Here is a 20,000-nt window from a genome sequence, read left to right as displayed (position 1 = left end):
TAGTGCGAGTAGCTTCTGTAGCAGCACAGGCAATTGTAAATGCACACGTATCACCTTTGCAAATTGTTCTTATGAATAAATGGAATTCTCTTCCCTCACTCTGTTGCTACTAATGTGGAAACTGGTAATACAGGTGTATGAGAGAATTAAGCCCCAGAGCCCTAAGGAATCCAATAGATGTACAGATTATCTTCTCTCCTGTGAATCTAGAATGGTTTTAACTCTATACCATCCTTTGGAGAATTGAGAAAATTGTCACTTATAGTTTTTGTAGAGCTAATTTCTTTTGCAGGACCTTAGTCAGAAAATGTGTTAGAGAAATGGTTTGTCAGATATATGGGAGTAATAATCAGGAAAAGGAAGGTTAACTTAAAGAAGTTGACAGCAGAGGTAATTTTCCCTTTTTTTCTAAAAATTCTGTCTCGTATGGTAGTCGTTAGCCACATGTGGCAATTTAAATTTAAATTAAATTTAAAAACCAATTTTTCACTTGTGCCAACCTTATTCCAAGTGTTTAATATTCATGTGACTAGTTTACTACATTTCCATCATCTCAGAAAGTTATGTTGGTCAGTACTGTCTTAACATTTTTTGGGGTTTTTTTGCTTTATTTTATTTTATTTTATTTTTTTTTAGAGAGAGAGGGCACAAATGAGTGAGGGCAGGAAAAGAGAGAACCAGGGCTCACTCAATGCGGAGCTTGTGTTCACCCAAAGTGGGGCTCGAGCTCACTTCAAATTGGGGCACAAGCTCATGAACCGTGAGATCATGACCTGAGCCGAAGTCCGATGCTTAACCGACTGAGCTACCCAGGAGTCACAAAACTTCTTTTTTAAATTTTTATTTAGGGGCACCTGGGTGGCTCGGTTGGTTAAACATCTCTCTCTCTTTTTTTTTTTTAAATTTTTTTTTTTTTAACATTTATTCATTTTTGAGAGAGAGAGATGAGTGCAAGTGGGGGTGTCGTGGAGAGAGAGGGAGACACAGAATCTGAAGCAGGATCCAGGCTCTGAGCTCTCAGCACATAGCTTGACAGGGGCTGAAACTCATGAACCATGAGATCATGACCTGAGCTGAAGTCGGGTGCTTAACTGACTGAACCACCCAGGCTCCCAAACCTCTCACTCTTGATTTCAGCTCAGGTCATGATCTCACGGTTTGTGAGTTCAAGCCCTGCATCAGCCTCTGTGCTTACAGCAGGGAGCCTGCTTGGGATTTTTTCTCTGCCCCTCCCTAATGCTTTCTTTCTCTCAAAATAAATAAATATATTTTTTAAGTTTATTTAAAAAGATTTATTCTTTATTGTAGAGAGAGTGAGCGAGCACAAGGCGGGGGGTGGGGGGAGGGAGAGAGAGAATCCCAATCAGGGTCCACTCTTAGCATGGAGGTTCCATCCCATGACCCTGGGATCATGACCTGATTCAGGATCAAGAGTCAGACCCTCAACCAGCTGAGCCACCCAGGTATCCCTAAAACTTCCTTGCCTAACTGTTTAAAAGGCTATTTTTATGTTTTGGATTACTTTTTTTTTTTTTTTTAATTTTTAAAATGTTTATTTAGTTTTTGAGAGAGAGCACGAGTGGCAGAGGGGCAGAGAGAGGGGGAGACACAGAATCCAAAGCAGACTCCAGGCTCTGAGCTGTCTGCACAGAGCTGGATGTGGGGCTCAAACTCATGGACCTTGAGATCATGACCTGAGCCGAAGTCAGGCTCTCAACTGACTGAAGCCGCCCAGGTGCCCCTGTTTTGGATTACTTTTATTTCATAGATTATTTTCTTAACAAGTTCCAGTAGAAGAATTACAGAGTCAAAGAGTATTTGGAAAACAATTTTTTTTCCAATATTACCAATTATATTCTTACCAGTAGTTTACATTTTATTGAAAATTCTCAAACATTGGATGGATCACTACATTGCTGTTCTCCTATTCTACTCTCTCCAATTCTAGATCAGTTTAAGAAAAATGTTAAACCATCTCTGTTCTTTGAGGTTGACATAAGATGGATGGCTTGGGTGGGTATATAAACTCACGGAAAATGTAGAAAATTTTTATATTTGCATTTTTTGTGAAACATTCTCTAATTTTACACCAGATTGTCAAGGGGTTAGTAACCCTGTATGGTTTAGAACTACTCTTACAGTTGTTATTCTGCAGAATAGGAAGATAATTATTTGATGTTACTGTGTTTTAATATTTTATGTCCCTACTGCTTCATCTGGAAACAAAGTTTTTGAAGTAGTGTATGTGCATTTCAAAAGTTTTATAGGAAGCTCATTAGTTGAATCTTCTATTTGATGATTTTTTAATTTGATGCAAACACTTGAAAACAATATTGGTGGTGAAGAGGGGTAGCAAAGACACTGGTTTTTTTCTCTCTTAAATTCTTGAGTATCTGTAACCACTGTCCTCATATTCTACAACTTTTGGTTGGCTAGTATTTAAAATATCTCAGAACTAAAAAAAATAAAAGGGGGCTACTGGGTGGCTCAGTCGGTTGAGCGTCTGACTTCGGCTCAGGTCATGATCGTGCTGTCTGTGAGTTCGAGCCCCGTGTCGGGCTCTGTGCTGACAGCTCAGAGCCTGGAGCCTGCTTCGGATTCTGTGTCTCCCTCTCTCTTTGCACCTTCCCCGCTCATGCACGCACACGCTGATAAACAAACGTTAAAAAAAAATTAAAAAAAAAAAATCTCAGAACTGCAGTGACCTTTTCAGTACTGTGAAACAGCTATCAGAAGAGTGCTGAGACATTTCCCCCCCCACCCACCTCAAAATAGTCTTTTTGATAGCTTCTTGCAGTACACAGTCAAAATCATTGAAAGTAATTGATCAGTGTGGTCAACGGTAGCCCAGAAAAGCACCTGGTATAGTAAATTGAGTGCTTGGAAAATTGCCAGATTAGTACCCCTGGAACTGAAGCTCTGTATAGCTTAGAAGGTTTATAGTCTGAATATCAGAAATTGAAGTGTTCTTGCTCATTCAATAAACGGATGGCAAAAAGTTTTGTGAGGCTTTGTGGAAGGTAAAGAGAGAATACATATCCATTCTTCAAAAGAAAAAAAGAAAATTATGATCAATAGTATAAGCACAATCATAGTACTTTAAATGTAGAGGGTGGAATGGATTGTTGGGGTGGGAAAGCTTCACAAAGAAGATGGTGGTTGAGGTTGAACCTTCAAGGAAGGAGGAAGAGTTAAAAAGCTTATGTCTTTTGGTTGAGGGAAAGGCATCTGTAAAAGGTGTTCATAAAAAGACAAAATGAGCTGATGTTGGCAGAGCTGAATGGGGACAGATTTAAAAGCCTTGAATGTATGTTACAAGGTTTGGATTAATTAAGCTTATCTGTAAGTGAAATGAGGGTTATTTTTATAGTTACGTATATTTACTGTTTATTCAACTAATAAGTGTTAGATCTGTGCTGTCCAGTATGGTATACACTTGCCACACATGGCGATTTAAATTTAATTCAAAGTAAATAATCATGTTTTTAATTGTGGTTGGTCAGTAGCCTCATGTGGTGAGTGGACAGTGCAGCTATCAAACATTTCTATCAGTGCAGGAAGTGTTTTGGACAGCATGGCACCAGATGTTTATTTGAGGACCTATAGTAGGATTTAAGAGTTTAAGAATGGAGGAGCTCCTGGGTGGCTCAGTGAGTTAAGCATCTGACTTTGGCTCAAGTCACAATTTGTGAGTTCGAGCCCCCCATCATCGGGCTCTGTGCACTCTGTCCCCCCTTCCACCCCGCTTCTCCTCCCTTGTGTGCCTGCACTCTCTCTCTTTCAAAAATAAACATTAAAAGTTAAAAAAAGTTTAAGAATGAAAACTTTTGTTTTTAGTTGTGTGTGTGTTTTTTTTAAAGAATTTTGTTTTTAATGTTAATTTATTCTTGAGGGAGAGAGAGGGTATGAGTCGGGGAGGGGCAGAGAGAAGGAGAGACACAGAATCTGAAGCAGGCTCCAGGCTCCGAGCTGTCAGCACAGAACCTGACGCAGGGCTCAAACTCACGAGCCGTGAGATAATGACCTGAGCTGAAGTCAGATGCTTAACCAGCTGGGCCACCCAGGTGCCCCAGTTGTGGTTTTATAATATATTCATGCTTTGTAAAAGATATGTAAAAAATGTAAATTAAGAAACAATTTGAATTTATTAAGAAATCTCTTTTTTGTAATGATTCTAATATGAATGATCCTCTCCTAATTTGTTTTCTCCTTTTGGTTTTTTATGTGTTGTACTTTCTTGAAGGTCAGGGGATCTTCAAATTATATTAATGTTAATCCAGGGACAGGTTCTTTTTTTTTTTTTTTTTAATTTTTTTTTTTCAACATTTATTTATTTTTGGGACAGAGAGAGACAGAGCATGAACGGGGGAGGGGCAGAGAGAGAGGGAGACACAGAATCGGAAACAGGCTCCAGGCTCTGAGCCATCAGCCCAGAGCCCGACGCGGGGCTCGAACTCGCGGACCGCAAGATCGTGACCTGGCTGAAGTCGGACGCTTAACCGACTGCGCCACCCAGGCGCCCCAATCCAGGGACAGGTTCTAATCTAATCTTTTTTTTTTTGTTTTTAACTTTTTTTTTTCAACGTTTATTTATTTTTGGGACAGAGAGAGACAGAGCATGAACGGGGGAGGGGCAGAGAGAGAGGAGACACAGAATTGGAAACAGGCTCCAGGCTCTGAGCCATCAGCCCAGAGCCTGACGCGGGGCTCGAACTCACGGACCGCGAGATCGTGATCTGGCTGAAGTCGGATGCTTAACCGACTGCGCCACCCAGGCGCCCCATCTAATCTAATCTTTTTAGTTGATTTCCTGTTTAATGATTTTGATTAAATGTGCTTTTATTTATTTTTTTTATTAAAAAACTTTAAGTTTTTATTATTTTTTTTAACATTTATTTATTTTTGAGAGAGACTGAACATTAGCAGGGGAGTGGCAGAGAGAGGAGACACAGAATCTGAATCAGGCTCCAGGCTCGGAGCTGTCAGCACAGAGCTCGCCGTGGGGCTCAAACTCACAAACTCTGAGATCATGACCTGAGCTGAAGTCGGATGGTCAACTGACTGAGCCACCCAGGTGCCCCTGAATGTGGTTTTATACTACTGTAGTGATGAGTTTTGAATCTCAGCAAACCATGGTTTTAAAATTAGAAGACCTTATTATCAACTAACTGGTTTTTCAATGTTGATTATTCTAGGTATTTCCTTTAAATTGAATGAAACATCAGAATGAAGAAAACAAGGCTCTGCAAAGTTGAATAAAATTACAGAATCAATAGAGGTGACCGGACTAGTTTATTAATTTATATGTGTTTCTTTTCAAGGTCTACAACTCCAGGAGAAACAAAACTGCTGGCTTCTGAAATTTATGACATTCTCCAGTCTTCCAGTATGGCAGATGGTGATAGTTACAATGAAATGAATTCACGTAGAAGGAAAGCTCAGTTTTTCCTGGGAACTACAAACAAACGTGCCAAAACAGTGGTTTTGCACATAGATGGTCTTGATGATACGGTAAGACTTTTATAAACACATGGTTCATAAGGTAGGGTCAGGAAGCAGATGATCCCTTCTGACATATCATCAGAAGGTTGTAGTAGCCTAAGGCTATGTAACAATCCCTATGTCATTTACTTTACTTCATCTCATCACATAGACATTTTATTACCTCACATCATCACAAGAAGAAGGTGAATATAGTAGGATATTTTGAGAGAGATCACATTCATATAACTTGTTACAATGTATTGTTACAATCGTTCTATTATTTATCTCTTACTCTGCCTAATTTATTTATTTTTTAAATGTTTATTTTAGAGAGAGAGAGAGAGTGAGTGACCATGAGTAGGGGAGGGGACAGAGGATCTGAAGTGGTCTCTGCACTGACAGCAGAGACCCCAGTGTGGGGCCCGAACTCATGAACCACAAGATCATGACTTGAGCTGAAGTTGGACATTCAAGTGACTGAGCTGCCCAGCACCCCTGTGTCTAATTTATAAGTAAACTTATCGTATGAATGTGCAGGAAAAGAACATAGTATGTATAGGTTTGGGTACTTTCTGCAGTTTCAGGCATCCCCTGGGGGCCTTGGAACAGATCTCCTATGGATAAGGTATGGGGGGGGGTGGGGAACTACTGTAAATAGTTTCTTCACTGACACCAGCGATCTTTTTTTTTTTTTATTATTTTTTAATGTTTATTCATTTTTGAGAGACAGAGAGAGACAGCATGAGTGGGGAAGGGGCAGAGAGAAAAGGAGACACAGAATTGGAAGCAGGCTCCAGGCTCCGAGCTGTCAGCACAGAGCCCGACGCGGGGCTCGAACTCCCAGACCGCGAGGTCATGACCTGAGCCGAAGTCGGACGCTCAACTGACTGAGCCACCCAGGCATCCCACCAGCGATCTTTTTATTTTTATTTATTTATGTATTTTTTCAGCAGTCTCGAAGAATAAATTCCAGAGGGGCATTTTGTTCTAAAGGTGTCAGTTAATCAGAGGATGTAACAAGAAGAAATAGACACATCCACAAGTAGAGCTGGAGATTTCAACACCACTCTCAATTAATAGAACAAGTATACAGAAAATCAGTTAAGGATATAGATGACTCAAATAGTACTAACAACCACCTTAACCTCATCGGCATTTATGGAACACCCTCCAGCCACAAGGTAGTATCCATTCTTTTCACATACACATGGAACTTTTACCAAGGTAGACCTTATTGTGGGTCATAAAACAAGTCTTAATCAATTTAAAAGAACTATGCAAAGTATGTTCTCTGAGCACAGTGAAAAGCAAATTAGAAATCAATAACAGGTATTTGGAAAATCCCCCAAATATTTTGGAAACTAAATAATTTATTTCTAAAATAATCCCTGAGTCATGGGGGCGCCTGGGTGGTTCAGTCGGTTAAGCGTCCGCCTCTTGATTTCAGCTCAGGTCATGATCTCACAGTTCCATGAGTTCAAGTCCCACATCGGGCTCTGCACTGACAGCTTGGAGCCTGGAGCCTGCTTCGGATTCTGGGTCTCCCTCTCTCTCCGCCCCTGCCCTGCTCATGCTCACTCGCTCGCTCGCTCTCTCTCTCTCTCTCTCTCTCTCTCAAAAATAAACGTTAAACAAATTAAAAAAGAAATCCCTAAGTCAATGAGGAAATCAGAAGAGAAATGATAAACATTTTGAATTGAATAAAAAGGAAAATGTAGTATCAAAATTTGTGGGAAGCCACCAAAGCAGTGTTTAGAGGGTAATTCATTAGCACCAAATGTCTAATTATTTATATATAAGAGAGATAAGGTCTCAGTGACTTAAGTTTCTACCTTAAGAAACTAGATAAAAAAAAGAAAAAGCAAATTAAATCTAACTTAAGCAGAAGAGAAGAAACAAATCAGTGAAATGAAAAATGGAGAAAAACTAATGAAATCAAAAGCTGATTCTTTGACATGATCAATAAAATTGATAAATTTGTAGCCAAACTGATCAGGAATAAAAGAAGTCACAAATTCATACCAGAAATAAGAGAGAGAAAACATCAGTATAGATCCTGTAGACATTAAAAAGAAAATAAATGGGAGCGCCTGGGTGGCTCAGTCAGTTAAGCATCCTACTCTTGATTTTGGCTCAGGCCATGATCTCTGGGTTTGAGAGTTCAAGCCCCCTATTGGACTCTGTGCTGCTGGTGTGGAACCTGCTTGGGATTCTCTCTCTCTTTCTCACTCTTTACCCCTCCCCTGCTTGCTGTCTCTCTCTCTCAAAATAAATAAAGAGACTTCTAAAAAAATCTAAAAAGAGGCGCACCTGGCTGGCTCAGTTGGTTAAGTGTCTGACTTCAGCTCAGGTCATGATCTCATGGGTCCTGAGTTTGAGCCCCACATTGGGCTCTGTGATGACAGCTCAGAGCCTGGAGCCTGCTTCCGATTCTGTGTCTCCTCTCTCTGCCCTTCTCCTGCTCACACACTCTCTCAAAACTAAATAAACATTAAAATAAAAAAATAAAAAATTTAAAAAGAAAATAAATGAATATTTTAAATAACTTTATGCCAATAAATTTGATAATGTAGATGAAACAGGAAAATGTTTTTAAAAACACAGATTGCCAAGGTTTATTCAAGAAGAAATGGATAACATGAATAGCTCACTATGTATTAAAGAAATTGAATTTGTAATTAAAAACCTTTCCATAAAGAAAACTTTTGTCCTAGATAGCTTCACTGGTGAATATACTCAGTGTATTCTAATATAGACTATTTTAATAATAGAATACTGCAATACTCCTACAGGGTAGTTTTTTCTGAACTCATTGTACATTGTCTGCTTTTATTTATTTATTTATTTTATTTTTTTTTTCAACGTTTTTTATTTATTTTTGGGACAGAGAGAGACAGAGCATGAACGGGGGAGGGGCAGAGAGAGAGGGAGGCACAGAGTCGGAAACAGGCTCCAGGCTCCGAGCCATCAGCCCAGAGCCTGACACGGGGCTCGAACTCATGGACCGCGAGATCATGACCTGGCTGAAGTCGGACGCTTAACCGACTGTGCCACCCAGGCGCCCCTGTCTGCTTTTAATATTAGCTATTTCTGCTTGCTTCTGATTAGTGTGTCTTCTATTTGTGTCTGTATTTCAAGTAGATTTCTTACAGGCACCATATAGTAGGGCCTTGCCTTTTTATCCATTCTGAAAATTTCTGCCTTTTAACTGGAGTGTTGGGGTTATCTTTAATATGATTGTTTGTATGGTTGTGTTTAAAACAACCATCTTGCTAATTCCTTTCTTTCTTTCTTTTTTTTTTTTTTAAGTTTATTTAAGTACTCTCTGCGTCCAGCGTGGGGTTTGAACTCAGGACCCTGAGATCGTTTGGACACTCCTGTGACTGAACTAGCCAGGCACCGTGCCCTATTTGTCCAATCAGTTCTTTGTTCCCTTTTCCTGCCTTTTGGACTACTGGATGTTTTTTATGATTTCATTTTATTTACTTTGTTGGCTTCTTAGGTACAGTTCTTCCTTTCTTTTTGTTGGTTGATGTAGGGTTTATTTTATGTATCTTTTTTTTTTTTTAATGTTTTTATTTATTTTGGAGAAAGAGAGCACCAGCAGAGCACGAGAGAGGGAGAGGGAGACACAGAATCTGAAGCAGGTTGCAGGCTCTGAGCTGTCAGCACAGAGCCCGACATAGGGCTTGAACATAGGGATCGAACAAGTTTGATCAGGTCAGGCTAGATCATGACCTGAGCGGAAGTCGGATGCCTACCTGACTGAGCTACCCAGGCACTGCCCCTATTTTATATATCTTTAAGTTACTATAGTGTAGCTTCAATTAATATATCACTTCATGCATAGTATAGGACACTTAAAACGTTATACTTCCATTTCTCCTTTCTCTGCGTCTATGCAGTTGTTAACATGTTTTTGCTTCCACATATGTCATAAACCCCAAATACATTGTTATTACTTTAAATAGTCTTTATTTTTTTTATTATGGTAAAATACACATAGCATGAAATTTACTGTCTTTTTAAAAAAAATTTTTAAATTTTTTTGATGTTTATTTTTGAGAGAGAGAGAGAGAGAGAGAGCCAGAGAGAGCACATGAGCGGGATAGGGGCAGAGAGTGAGGGAGACACAGAACTTGGAGCAGGCTCCAGGCACAGAACCCGAGGCGGGGCTTGAACCCACGAACTGTGAGATCATGACCTCAGCCAAAGTCAGACGCTCCACCAACTAAGTCACCCAGGTGCCCCCAAATTTACAGTTTTAACTATTGTTAGGTATATAGTTCGGTGGTATGAAATACATTCATAATGTTGTGTAACCATCACCTCTATACTTCTTATGAATGTACAACTTTTTTGTTTTGTAAAACTGAAACTCTGTACTCATTAAACAGTCACTCCGCTTTCTTCCTTTCCCCCAGCCCCTGGCAACCACTGTTTTACTTTCTGTCTCTATGATTTTGAAAAGTCAGTTTCTTTTAAGACATTTAAAAATAAAAAGTATTTTCTGTCTATTTACATTTTTGCCGTTTCCAGGGCTCTTTATTCCTTTGTGTAAATTCTGTATTTTTCATCTGATACTATTTTCCTTCTGTCTCAAGGACTTCTTTTTTTTTCTTTCTAAAATTTTTTGACTGTTTATTTTTGAGAGAGACAGAGACAGAATGCGAGCAGGGGAGGAGCGCAGAGAGAGAGGGAGACACAGAATCTGAAGCAGGCTCCATGCTCTGAGCTGTCAGCACAGAGCCCGACATGGGGCTCAAATCCATGAACCGTGATATCATGACCTGAGCTGAAGTTGGACACCCAACCTACTGAGCCACCCAGGCGCCCCTGTCTCAAGGACTTCTGTTAACGTTTTTTATAGCAGTACAAGTCTGCTGAGGTTGAATTCTTTCAGGTTTTTTTTTTTTTTAATTGAAATAGAATTCACATACTATAAATTTGCCATTTTAAAGTGTTCAATTCAGTGCTTTTAGTATATTTATAGGGTTGTGCAGCCATCACCATTGTCTAATTCCTGAACATTTCATCACCCCAAAAGGAAGCCTCATACCCATTAGCAGTCACTAATGGGTTGCCCGTGACAGCCACTAATTTACTTTCTGTCTGTGGATTTGCCTCTTCTGGACATTACACATAAATGGAATCATAGGATATGTTACCTTTCATGTCTAGCTTTCACTTTGCATAATGTTTTCATAGTTCACCCCTATTGTAGTGTGTATCAGTACATCAGTACATTTATCAGTTGATGGACATTTGGGTTGTTTCCACTTTTTGGCTATTATGTATAATTCTGTGAAGATTTGTGTATAAGTTTTTGTGTGGATGTATGTTCTCAGTTCTTTCGGGTATGTTACGAGGGGTACAGCTGCTGGGTGATACCGTAACTTTGTTTAGCTTTTTGAGCAACTGCTAGAGTGTTTTCTACAGTGACTGCATCATTTTATATTCCATCAGCAGCAGATGTGGGGTCTGGTTTCTCCACAGCATTGTCAACATACATTTCTGTTGTTGTTTGTGTGTTTGTTTGTTTTTATAATTTAACTTTATTTTTTACTTTTTAAAATTTACATCCAAATTAGATAGTGTATAGTGAAACAATGATTTCAGGAGTAGATTCCTTAGTGCCCCTTACCCATTTAGCCCAGCCCCCCTCCCACAACCCCTCCAGCAATCCTGTTTGTTCTCCATATTTATGAGTCTCTTCTGTTTTGTCCCCCTCCCTGTTTTTATATTATTTTTGTTTCCCTTCCCTTATGTTCATCTGTTTTGTCTCTTAAAGTCCTCATATGAGTGAAGTCATAAGATTTTTGTCTTTCTCTGACTAATTTCACTTGGCATAATACCCTCCACTTCCATCCACGTAGTTGCAAATGACAAGATTTCATTCTTTTTGATTGCCGAGTAATACTCCTGTGTGTGTGTGTGTGTGTGTGTGTGTGTGTGTGTGTGTGTGTGTGTATACCACTTTTTCTTTATCCATTCATCCATTGATGGACATCTGGGCTCTTTCCATACTTTGGCTATTGTTGATAGTGCTGCTGTAAACATGGGGGTGCATGTTTCCCTTCGAAACAGCACACCTTTATCCCTTGGATAAATGCCTAGTAGTGCAATTGCTGGGTCGTAGGGTAGTTCTATTTTTAGTTTTTTGAGGAACTCCATACTGTTTTCCAGAGGGGCTGCACCAGCTTGCATTCCCACCAATAGTGCAAAAGAGATCCTCTTTCTCTGCATGCTCGCCAACGTCTGTTGTGGCCTGAGCTGTTAATGTGAGCCATCCTGACAGGTGTGAGGTGGTATCTCATTGTGGTTTTGATTTGTATTTCCCTGATGATGAGTGATGTTGAGTATTTTTTCATGTGTCGGTTGACCATCTGGATGTCTTCTTTGGAGAAGTGTCTATTCATGTCTTTTGCCCATGTCTTCACTGGATTATTTGTTTTTTGGGTGTTGAGTTTGATAAGTTCTTTGTAGATTTTGGATACTAACCCTTTATCTGATATGTCGTTTGCAAATATCTTCTCCCATTCTGTTGATTGCCTTTTAGTTTTGCTAATGGTTTCCTTCGCTGTGCAGAAGCTTTTTATTTTGATGAGGTCCCAGTAGTTCATTTTTGCTTTGGTTTCCTTTGCCTCCAGAGATGTGTTGAGTAAGAAGTGGCTACGGCCAAGGTCAGAGAGGTTTTTGCCTGCTTTCTCCTCAAGGATTTTGATGGCTTCCTGTCTTACTTTGAGGTCTTTCATCCATTTTGAGTTTATTTTTGTGTATGGTGTAAGAAAGTGGTCCAGGTTCATATTTCTGCATGTCGCTGTCCACTTTTCCCAGCACCACTTGCTGAAGAGACGGTCTTTATTCCATTGGATATTCTTTCCGGCTTTGTCAAAGATTAGTTGCCCATACGTTTGTGGGGCCATTTCTGGGTTCTGTATTCCATTGATCTGGGTATCTGTTCTTGTGCCATCTGTTGTTGTTTAGTACTGGTGTGAAATGGTATCATATTGTGGTTTTAATTTGCATTTCCCTAGTGACTAACGGTGTTGAGTATCTTTTCATCTGCTTTTGGCCATTTTTCAGTGGTTGATACAGGATTTATTGTATATATCTTTATCACAGATATCTCTTTTGGAGAAAATCCTATTCATTGTCTATTTAAAACAATTTTTTTTTAAGTTTATTTATTTTAAGAGAACAAATGAGCAGGGCAGGGTCAGAGAAAGAGGAAGAGAGAGAATTCCAATCAAGTTTAGGGCTGTGAGCACAGAGCCCGATGTAGGGCTCAAACTCAAGAGCTGTGAGATCATGATCTGAGCCGAAAACAAGAGTCGGACACTTAACCGAGTGAACCACCCAGGCACCCACAGCCACCTGGGTCCCCCTTCATTGTCTGCTTTTAGATTGCTTATTATTTGTCTTTTCATTGTTGAGTTGAGTTCTGTTAATACCATGTATTACATTGATGATTTTCATACTTTGAATCAACCTTTCATTCCTATGATAAATCCCAATTCATCATGGTGTATAATCTTTTTAATATGCTGCTGGATTCAGTTTGCTGGGATTCTGTTGAAGCATTTTGCATATGTATTCATACAGGATATTTTATAGTTTTATTTATAATTTTTTTTCATGTGATGTATTTTTCTGATATTGGTATCCGGGTAATACTGGCTTCATAAAATGAGTTGGGATGGGGCACCTGGGTGGCTCGGTTGGTTAAGCCTCTGACTCTTGGTTTTGGCTCAGGTCATGATCTCATGGTTCTTGAGATTGAGACCCAAGTCAGGCTCTGTGCTGAGCCTGCTTGGGATTCTTTCTCTCTGTCTTTCTGTGCTCCTCCCCTGCTTGTGTGCTCTTTCTCTCTCAGAATAAATTAACATTAAAAAAATACCTAATAAATAAAATGAATTGGGAAGTGTTTTGATGAGACTTGCTATTGATTCTTCATTAAACATTGAAAGATTGTTGAAAGATTGCTATTTGTTCTTCATTAAACATTGATAGTGTTAACCAGTGAAACCATTTAGTTCTGAGCTTTTCTTTGTAGGATATTTCCTGATAATTGATTTAATCTCTTTAATTACTGTATGTCTATTCAAACTCCCATTATTTTCTTGAGTCACTTTTGGTAATTTTATTTTTCTAGGAATTTTCCCATTTCATTGAGGTTATCTACTGTGTTGGCATACAGTTGTTCATAGTATTTGCTTATAATCCTTTTGTTTCGGATTGGTCATAATGTCCTGTCTTATTCCTGATTTTAGTAATTTGAGTTTTTTTTCTCTTTTTCATGGTTAGTCTAGCTAAAAGGTTTGTCAGTTTTGTTGATGTTTTTTCAGAGAACCAATTTTTAGCTTCATTAGTTTTTTTTCTATATTTCCCCCTTTTCTCTATTTTTCTTTTCCCTGCTCTAATCTTTATTGTTTCTTTCCATCTGCTTGCTTTGGGCTTTCTTAGAATGGAAATATAGGTTACTGATTTGAAATTTTCTTCTATTTAATATAGTTACTACAGCTAGAAATTTTTGTTCATTCTTTTCTCTATATCCCATAAGATTTGATATATTCTCATTTTATTCATCTCCAAGTATTTTTTGTGTGTGATTTCTTTTTTCGATACATTGGTAATTTAGGAGTTTGTTGGTTAATTTCCATGTATTTCTGAATTTTCCAAATTTCCTTGTTACAAATTTCTAATTTCATTTCATGTGATTTGACAATATTGTGTGATTTCAATCATTTTCTGTTTACTGAGGCTTGTTTCATGGTCTGTCTTGGGGAATGTTCCATATGCACCTGAGAATGTATATACTGTTGTTGGGAGTATTCTAAGTGTTTATTACTATTAGTTGGTTTATACTGTTGATTAAATCTTCTTTTCCATGCTCATCTGTCCAGCTATGCTGTTCAGTTTTTTTAAGATTGATTTATTTGAGAGAGAGCTAGAGGAGGAAGTGGCAGAGAGAGAGGGAGAGACAGAATACCAAGCAGGCTTTGTTGTCAGCACAGAACCTGATACAGGGCTCGATCCCACGAAATGTGAAATCATGTCCTGAACCAAAATGAAGACAAGAGTCAGTTGCTTAACCGACTGAGCCACCCAGGTGCTCCAGCTATTCTTTCATTTTTGAAAGTCAGATCTTGAAGTGTAACTCCTTCAATTTTGTATGTCTGTGAGAGTCCTTATTTTATTTTTTTTTGAAAGATATTTTCAGTGCATGTGAAATTCTAGGTGACAGGATTTCTTTTCTTTCTTAATTTCTTTAACCATACTTCAAGGCATTGGTCCACCGTCTTCTTCCTTGCATTGTTTCTGTTTAGGATTCTGTTATTTGTGTTCTTCTTAATAGATCTTATTTTTCCCACTCTTCCTGCTTCTAAGAGTTTCTCTTTTATCACTGTTTTTGAGCCGTTTATAATGTGCCTTGGTATAATTTTATTCATGTTCATTCAGCTTCTTGGATCTCTGGGTTTATCATATGCAGCAAATTTGGACAGTTTTCTCCATTATTTCTTCAAATATTTTTTCCGTCCCCCTTTCCCCTGGGTTTTTCAAGGATTCCTGTTATACATATTCAGCCGTGTAAAGTCTCACAGCTCACTGATACTCTGCTCATTTTGTTTTCAATTCCTTTTTTTCCCCCTCTGTTTCATTTTGGATAGTTCCTGTTGCTATATTTGTTGAAGTTTTCTTTTGTAGGCATTTATTTCCTGTTAATCTCATTCAGTGTATTTTTTTTTAACATAGACATTATTTTATTTCATTTCCAGAAGTTTGATTTGGGTCTTTTTTATATTTCCATAGCATGGATCTACTGGAACATAAAAAAAGAGGGGTGGAATAACCATAATGTCTTTATGTACTAATTTAATCATCTCTGCCTTTTGAGTATGTTTCTATAGATTGATTTTTGTAATTACAGATTGACTTTTATAATTATTGGTTGCTTTTTTTTTTTTTTTTGCTTCTTTGCATTCTTGGTAATTTTTGATTAGGTGCCAGGCATTGCAAATTTTACTTTGTTGGGTACAGCACGTATTTATTTGTATGTACATCCTTTGAAAATATTCTTGAGATTTAAAAAAAAATTTTTTTTTAACATTTATTTATTTTTGAGACAGAGAGAGAGCATGAACAGGGGAGGGTCAGAGAAAGAGGGAGACACAGAATCTGAAACAGGCTCCAGGCTCTGAGCTGTCAGCACAGAGCCTGACACGGGGCTCAAACCCACGGACCGCGAGATCATGACCTGAGCCGAAGTCGAATGCTTAACCGACTGAGCCACCCAGGCACCTCTCTTGAGATTTGTTTTAGATCACAGTTACTTACTAACAGATCTTTTTGAGGCTTGCTTTTAAGCTTTGTTAGGCAGAACCATAGCACCCTTTATCCTAGGGATAATTTTGCTACACTACTGAGGCAATACTCTTCTGGGTTCTTTGTTCATACCCCATGTTTATAAAAGTTTTTATACTCTGTCTGATGGGAACATGAAGTATTTTCAGCATGGTTTGAGCTTGCAGAACTGTTCCTTCTATTCCTTTCCAGTCTGGTTATTCATCCAGCCTCCGGTTCTTTGTTCACATGCATGTACAGATCATCATTCAGCTGAAAACCTGAGGGGATCTCATTGCAGATCTCTAGTACATGCTTTGTCTCTGTGGACCCTCTCTGCACAGCTCTGCCCTCTCCTGTGCTTTGTCCTGCGAATTATAGTTGCCTTGACCTCCCTGAATTTTCAACTGTGTCCTTAATTGAAGGAGACTGCAGGTTCACCTTGAGTTCTCCTTTCCTAAGTTATAGCCTGGAAACTTTCTAGGCAATATGTTGATGACCTTGTGGCGCTCACTTTATTTTCCTTCTTTCAGGGATGTTTGTTTTCCACTGTTTGGAAATCGTTGTTTTATTCATTTTATTTTGTCTCTTTGTAGTTGTTTAAGCCTGAAGGCTAATTCCAGTCCCAGTTTCTCCATCTTGACTGGATTTAGAAGTCTCCCTGAAGTTATTTTGAGCAGTGATAAGTCATATAACTTTACATATTTAGTGGTAGCAACTGGTAAATTACCACTTACCTCTTTAGCTATGCCTGGTAGGTTACATTAGATTATCCACAGCTTTTTCTGGTTGTGCTGTTGCAGCATTTAGGTCTCAGGATTTAGGATTCAGTAAATAAGGGTGGGGAGGCGGGGAGTTTTTCATATGCATATCATCCATGACATTGCCAAATAAGATAGTTCACAACTATCTTACTGCAACTGGGGCCACAAGATCCTGAAAAGTTTCTAGAAAGCAAGCTCAGTAAATGTAAATTGATTAAATGTAAGATACTAAGATACATAAAATACCACCAATGCCATCTATTTAATTTTATTACTTTTTAAAAGATTCATTTCTTTATTTTTGAGAGAGAGAACACAAGTTGGGGAGGGGCAGAGAGAGGGAGACACAGAATCTGAAGCAGGCTCCGAGCTGTCTGTGCAGAGCCAGACTTGGGGCTTGAACTCAGGACCTGTGAGATCAGTACCTGGGCTGAAGTCAGACACTTAACTGACTGAGTCACCCAGGTGCCCCACCATCTGTTTAACTTTAATGAATAAGGATAATATAGTTGCTTTTTAAAGCTAGCTGAAACCAACTAATAAAACTCAGCACAGCACACACAAAAATATAGGCTGATATATTGTATGGAAGTGATTGCTGAAATCTAAAATACAATATTAGCAAGTTGACTTTAGCACCCTCCTATAATGCTAGGAGGGAGATAAGCAATGATAAGAGTTCTTTTGAAGGATCGTGGGAATGAGTTTGAAGACTCATAATATTCAATGGAAGAAAAGAGTGAATCAAATAATTTGAAGATCGTGTTTCTCAGCGTGATCCAGAGACGTGGGGCCAATTGCAGATTCTTGTCAACGAAGAAGTACTGAATCAGACAGAACCTGGTCTCAATACAGACACAGGAAAATATAGAGATGGTGATAATATGTGAGCGAGAGGTGGAAGGAAGGATATGGTGAAACTAGTTACTTTTTAGTCCATTTTTGCTTTGGGTCTTGTGTTTGAGATGACCACTTCATATCCAAGTGGATGTATCTGATAACAAATGAAAATAAAGTCATACTGGAGATGTATGTCCCTTTTCTCCATGGTAATGATGACTAAAGTGATGAGAATAGTCTACTGAGGGATGAAGTAGAAAGAAAATCACTTAGTTTAAGGCACTGGACCTTGGAGGTAAGATGAGACAGAGATGGAATAATCAGTGTCTAAGTAGTGTGTTATTAGAGTATTATTAATAGTGTATTAAAGAGACATTGAAGGATATGTTATATTGTGTTATCAGAGGAAAATGAGAACTAAAAAGAGGGTATTAATAACCCTTGAGAATGCAGTGGTAACCACTGAGAATGCCATAAATAAAGGGTACAGTGATGTTTATAAATACCAAGTGCTTTAAGAAATAGTGACTCGGGGCATCTGGGTGGCTCAGTTGGTTAGGCATCCGACTTCGGCTCAGGTCATGATCTTGCGGTTTTTGAATTTGAGCCCCGTGTTGGGCTCTGTGCTGACAGCTCAGAGCCTGGAGCTTGCTTCAGATTCTGTGTCTCCCTCTCTCTCTGCCCCTACCTTCCTCATGCTCTGTCTCTCTGTCTCTCAATAATAAATAAACATTAAAAAAAATTAAAAAAGAAATAGTGACTCAAATACTGAATACTAATTGTGACATCACAATTTAACCTTAGAGATTTTTAAGAGCAGGGTTCAGCAGATGTTTTTGTTAAAGGGTCAGATTGTAAATATTTTAGATTTGGAAGGGCATATAGTCTATTCTAACTACTAACTCTGCTATAGTATGAAACTAGCCTCAGTCATTATGTAAACAAATGTGTGTAGCTGTGTTCCAGTAAAACTTTATTTATAAAAACAGCTGGCAGACTATAATTTGCTTACCTTTGAGCTAGAGGAACCTCTGCTTTTCAGCATTTTTTTCTGTATTATTCTTCATTCCATTTGCATTGAGATATAAATCAACACTGGCTAACTTATTTCTGATAAAAAGGATTAAAACTAAGTATTAGTAATGAAGCTTGAAAAGATCCAGAAGAAATTACTGTTCTGTTGATCTTATAAAATTTAGTAAGCTTGACTAAATAGCACCCCCAGTATGCCCTCATATATGAGATGGTAGAACTGAAATAGGGACATTTGCTCCCTCCCCCCAACCCCACCCCACCCCCCCACCGTCCATATAATGACTAATTCAGTGTGGTTTGAGTTGATTTGTTTAACATTTTGTCAATTGTAATAATAATTTGCTTTTACCTTTTCAGTCTCGGAGAAATCTCTGTGAAGAGGCTTTGTTAAAAATTAAAGGTGTTATTAGCTTTACTTTTCAAATGGCTGTTCAAAGATGTGTGGTGCGGATCCGTTCAGATTTGAAAGCAGAGGTTAGTATTTTAAATGGCTGAATATGCTTGAGGTTATAGGTAAACAAATCAGTGTTCAAATTTCCCTTTTTATCCTGGCCTAGGCTTTGGCATCAGCAATAGCATCAACCAAGGTTATGAAGGCTCAGCAAGTTGTGAAAAGTGAAAGTGGAGAAGAGGTAAATGCTTTTTAATTTAGTTTTCTTTATACCTGACTCTTGATTATTCTTTATGGCTGTCAGATTGCTAGTATTTTCAGGCTGTTAGTTGCCAAATATATAGGAGTGTGGTTGGGTCAGATTATCTTGTTTCTTGGCTAACAGCTCTTTTCTAGAGAGATCTATTGTAGATTTCAGGGTCTGTTCTTAAATTTTGTGGATTTCAGAGTCTATTCTTTTTCTCAGTGGAGACGTCTTTCTAATTTTACATGGAAATAAAGGATATATAGGTTCCTTGTGTTGGTTTTATTTTATGTATGTTATGTTATTTTAGAGAGAGTGAGAAGGGTAGAGGGGCAGAGAGAATCTTAAGTAGTTTCCATGCTTAGCACATAGCCTGATACAGGGCTTGATCCCAAGACCCTGGGATCATGACCTGAGCTGAAATCAAGAGTCAGATGCTCAACCGACTGAGCCACCCAGGCACCTCTGTGTTGGTTTTTAAATACTTCTTTCTAACCTTAGTTACTTTTTGTCAATCCAAATAATAAAGCTCTATCCCACAATTGGGTAGGTAAATACAGTGAAAACCTTTGCCTCTTACTTCTTTCGCCACCAGCTTTGTGATAGGGAAAACAAATCTACATCCCCTTAACTTATTTGTGTTCCCATAGAAAGGTTCAGTGGCCCTTCGGGGCCCACAGTAGCCAGGTACTTGCTTTTGTTTTCTTTAAAAGCAGAGAGGTTGCACATTTATTTCTGGAGCCTCAGGAGAAAAGCATCTTTTCATGTGTCTCTCTGCCTAATGCAGTGCTCAACAGTTGGGCCTACCTTCATATAAGAGGAAAATTTTTAAATGACTATTGTCACTGAGAATAAATACAGTGATTAGAGTGAGGTGTATAGTTGACCTTTAATTTAC

At 38.6% G+C, this 20,000-nt stretch overlaps 1 protein-coding gene across 1 annotated transcript in view; it reads left to right on the top strand.

Annotated features, from left to right (window-relative positions):
• ARMC1 (armadillo repeat containing 1) overlaps positions 1-20,000 on the top strand; it is a 44,035-nt gene that overhangs the window by 21,804 nt on the left and 2,231 nt on the right. Inside the window, exons 4-6 of the mRNA XM_043601157.1 lie at positions 5,322-5,511; positions 18,825-18,941; positions 19,025-19,099. Coding sequence (XP_043457092.1) covers positions 5,322-5,511; positions 18,825-18,941; positions 19,025-19,099 — 382 coding nt within the window. The remainder of the gene's footprint in view (positions 1-5,321; positions 5,512-18,824; positions 18,942-19,024; positions 19,100-20,000) is intronic.

The sequence above is a fragment of the Prionailurus bengalensis genome, chromosome F2 (genome assembly GCF_016509475.1).
Source record: "Prionailurus bengalensis isolate Pbe53 chromosome F2, Fcat_Pben_1.1_paternal_pri, whole genome shotgun sequence".
NCBI lineage: Eukaryota > Metazoa > Chordata > Mammalia > Carnivora > Felidae > Prionailurus > Prionailurus bengalensis.
Note: the sequence above shows the minus strand (reverse complement) of the source record. Positions and strands in the feature narration are given on the sequence as shown.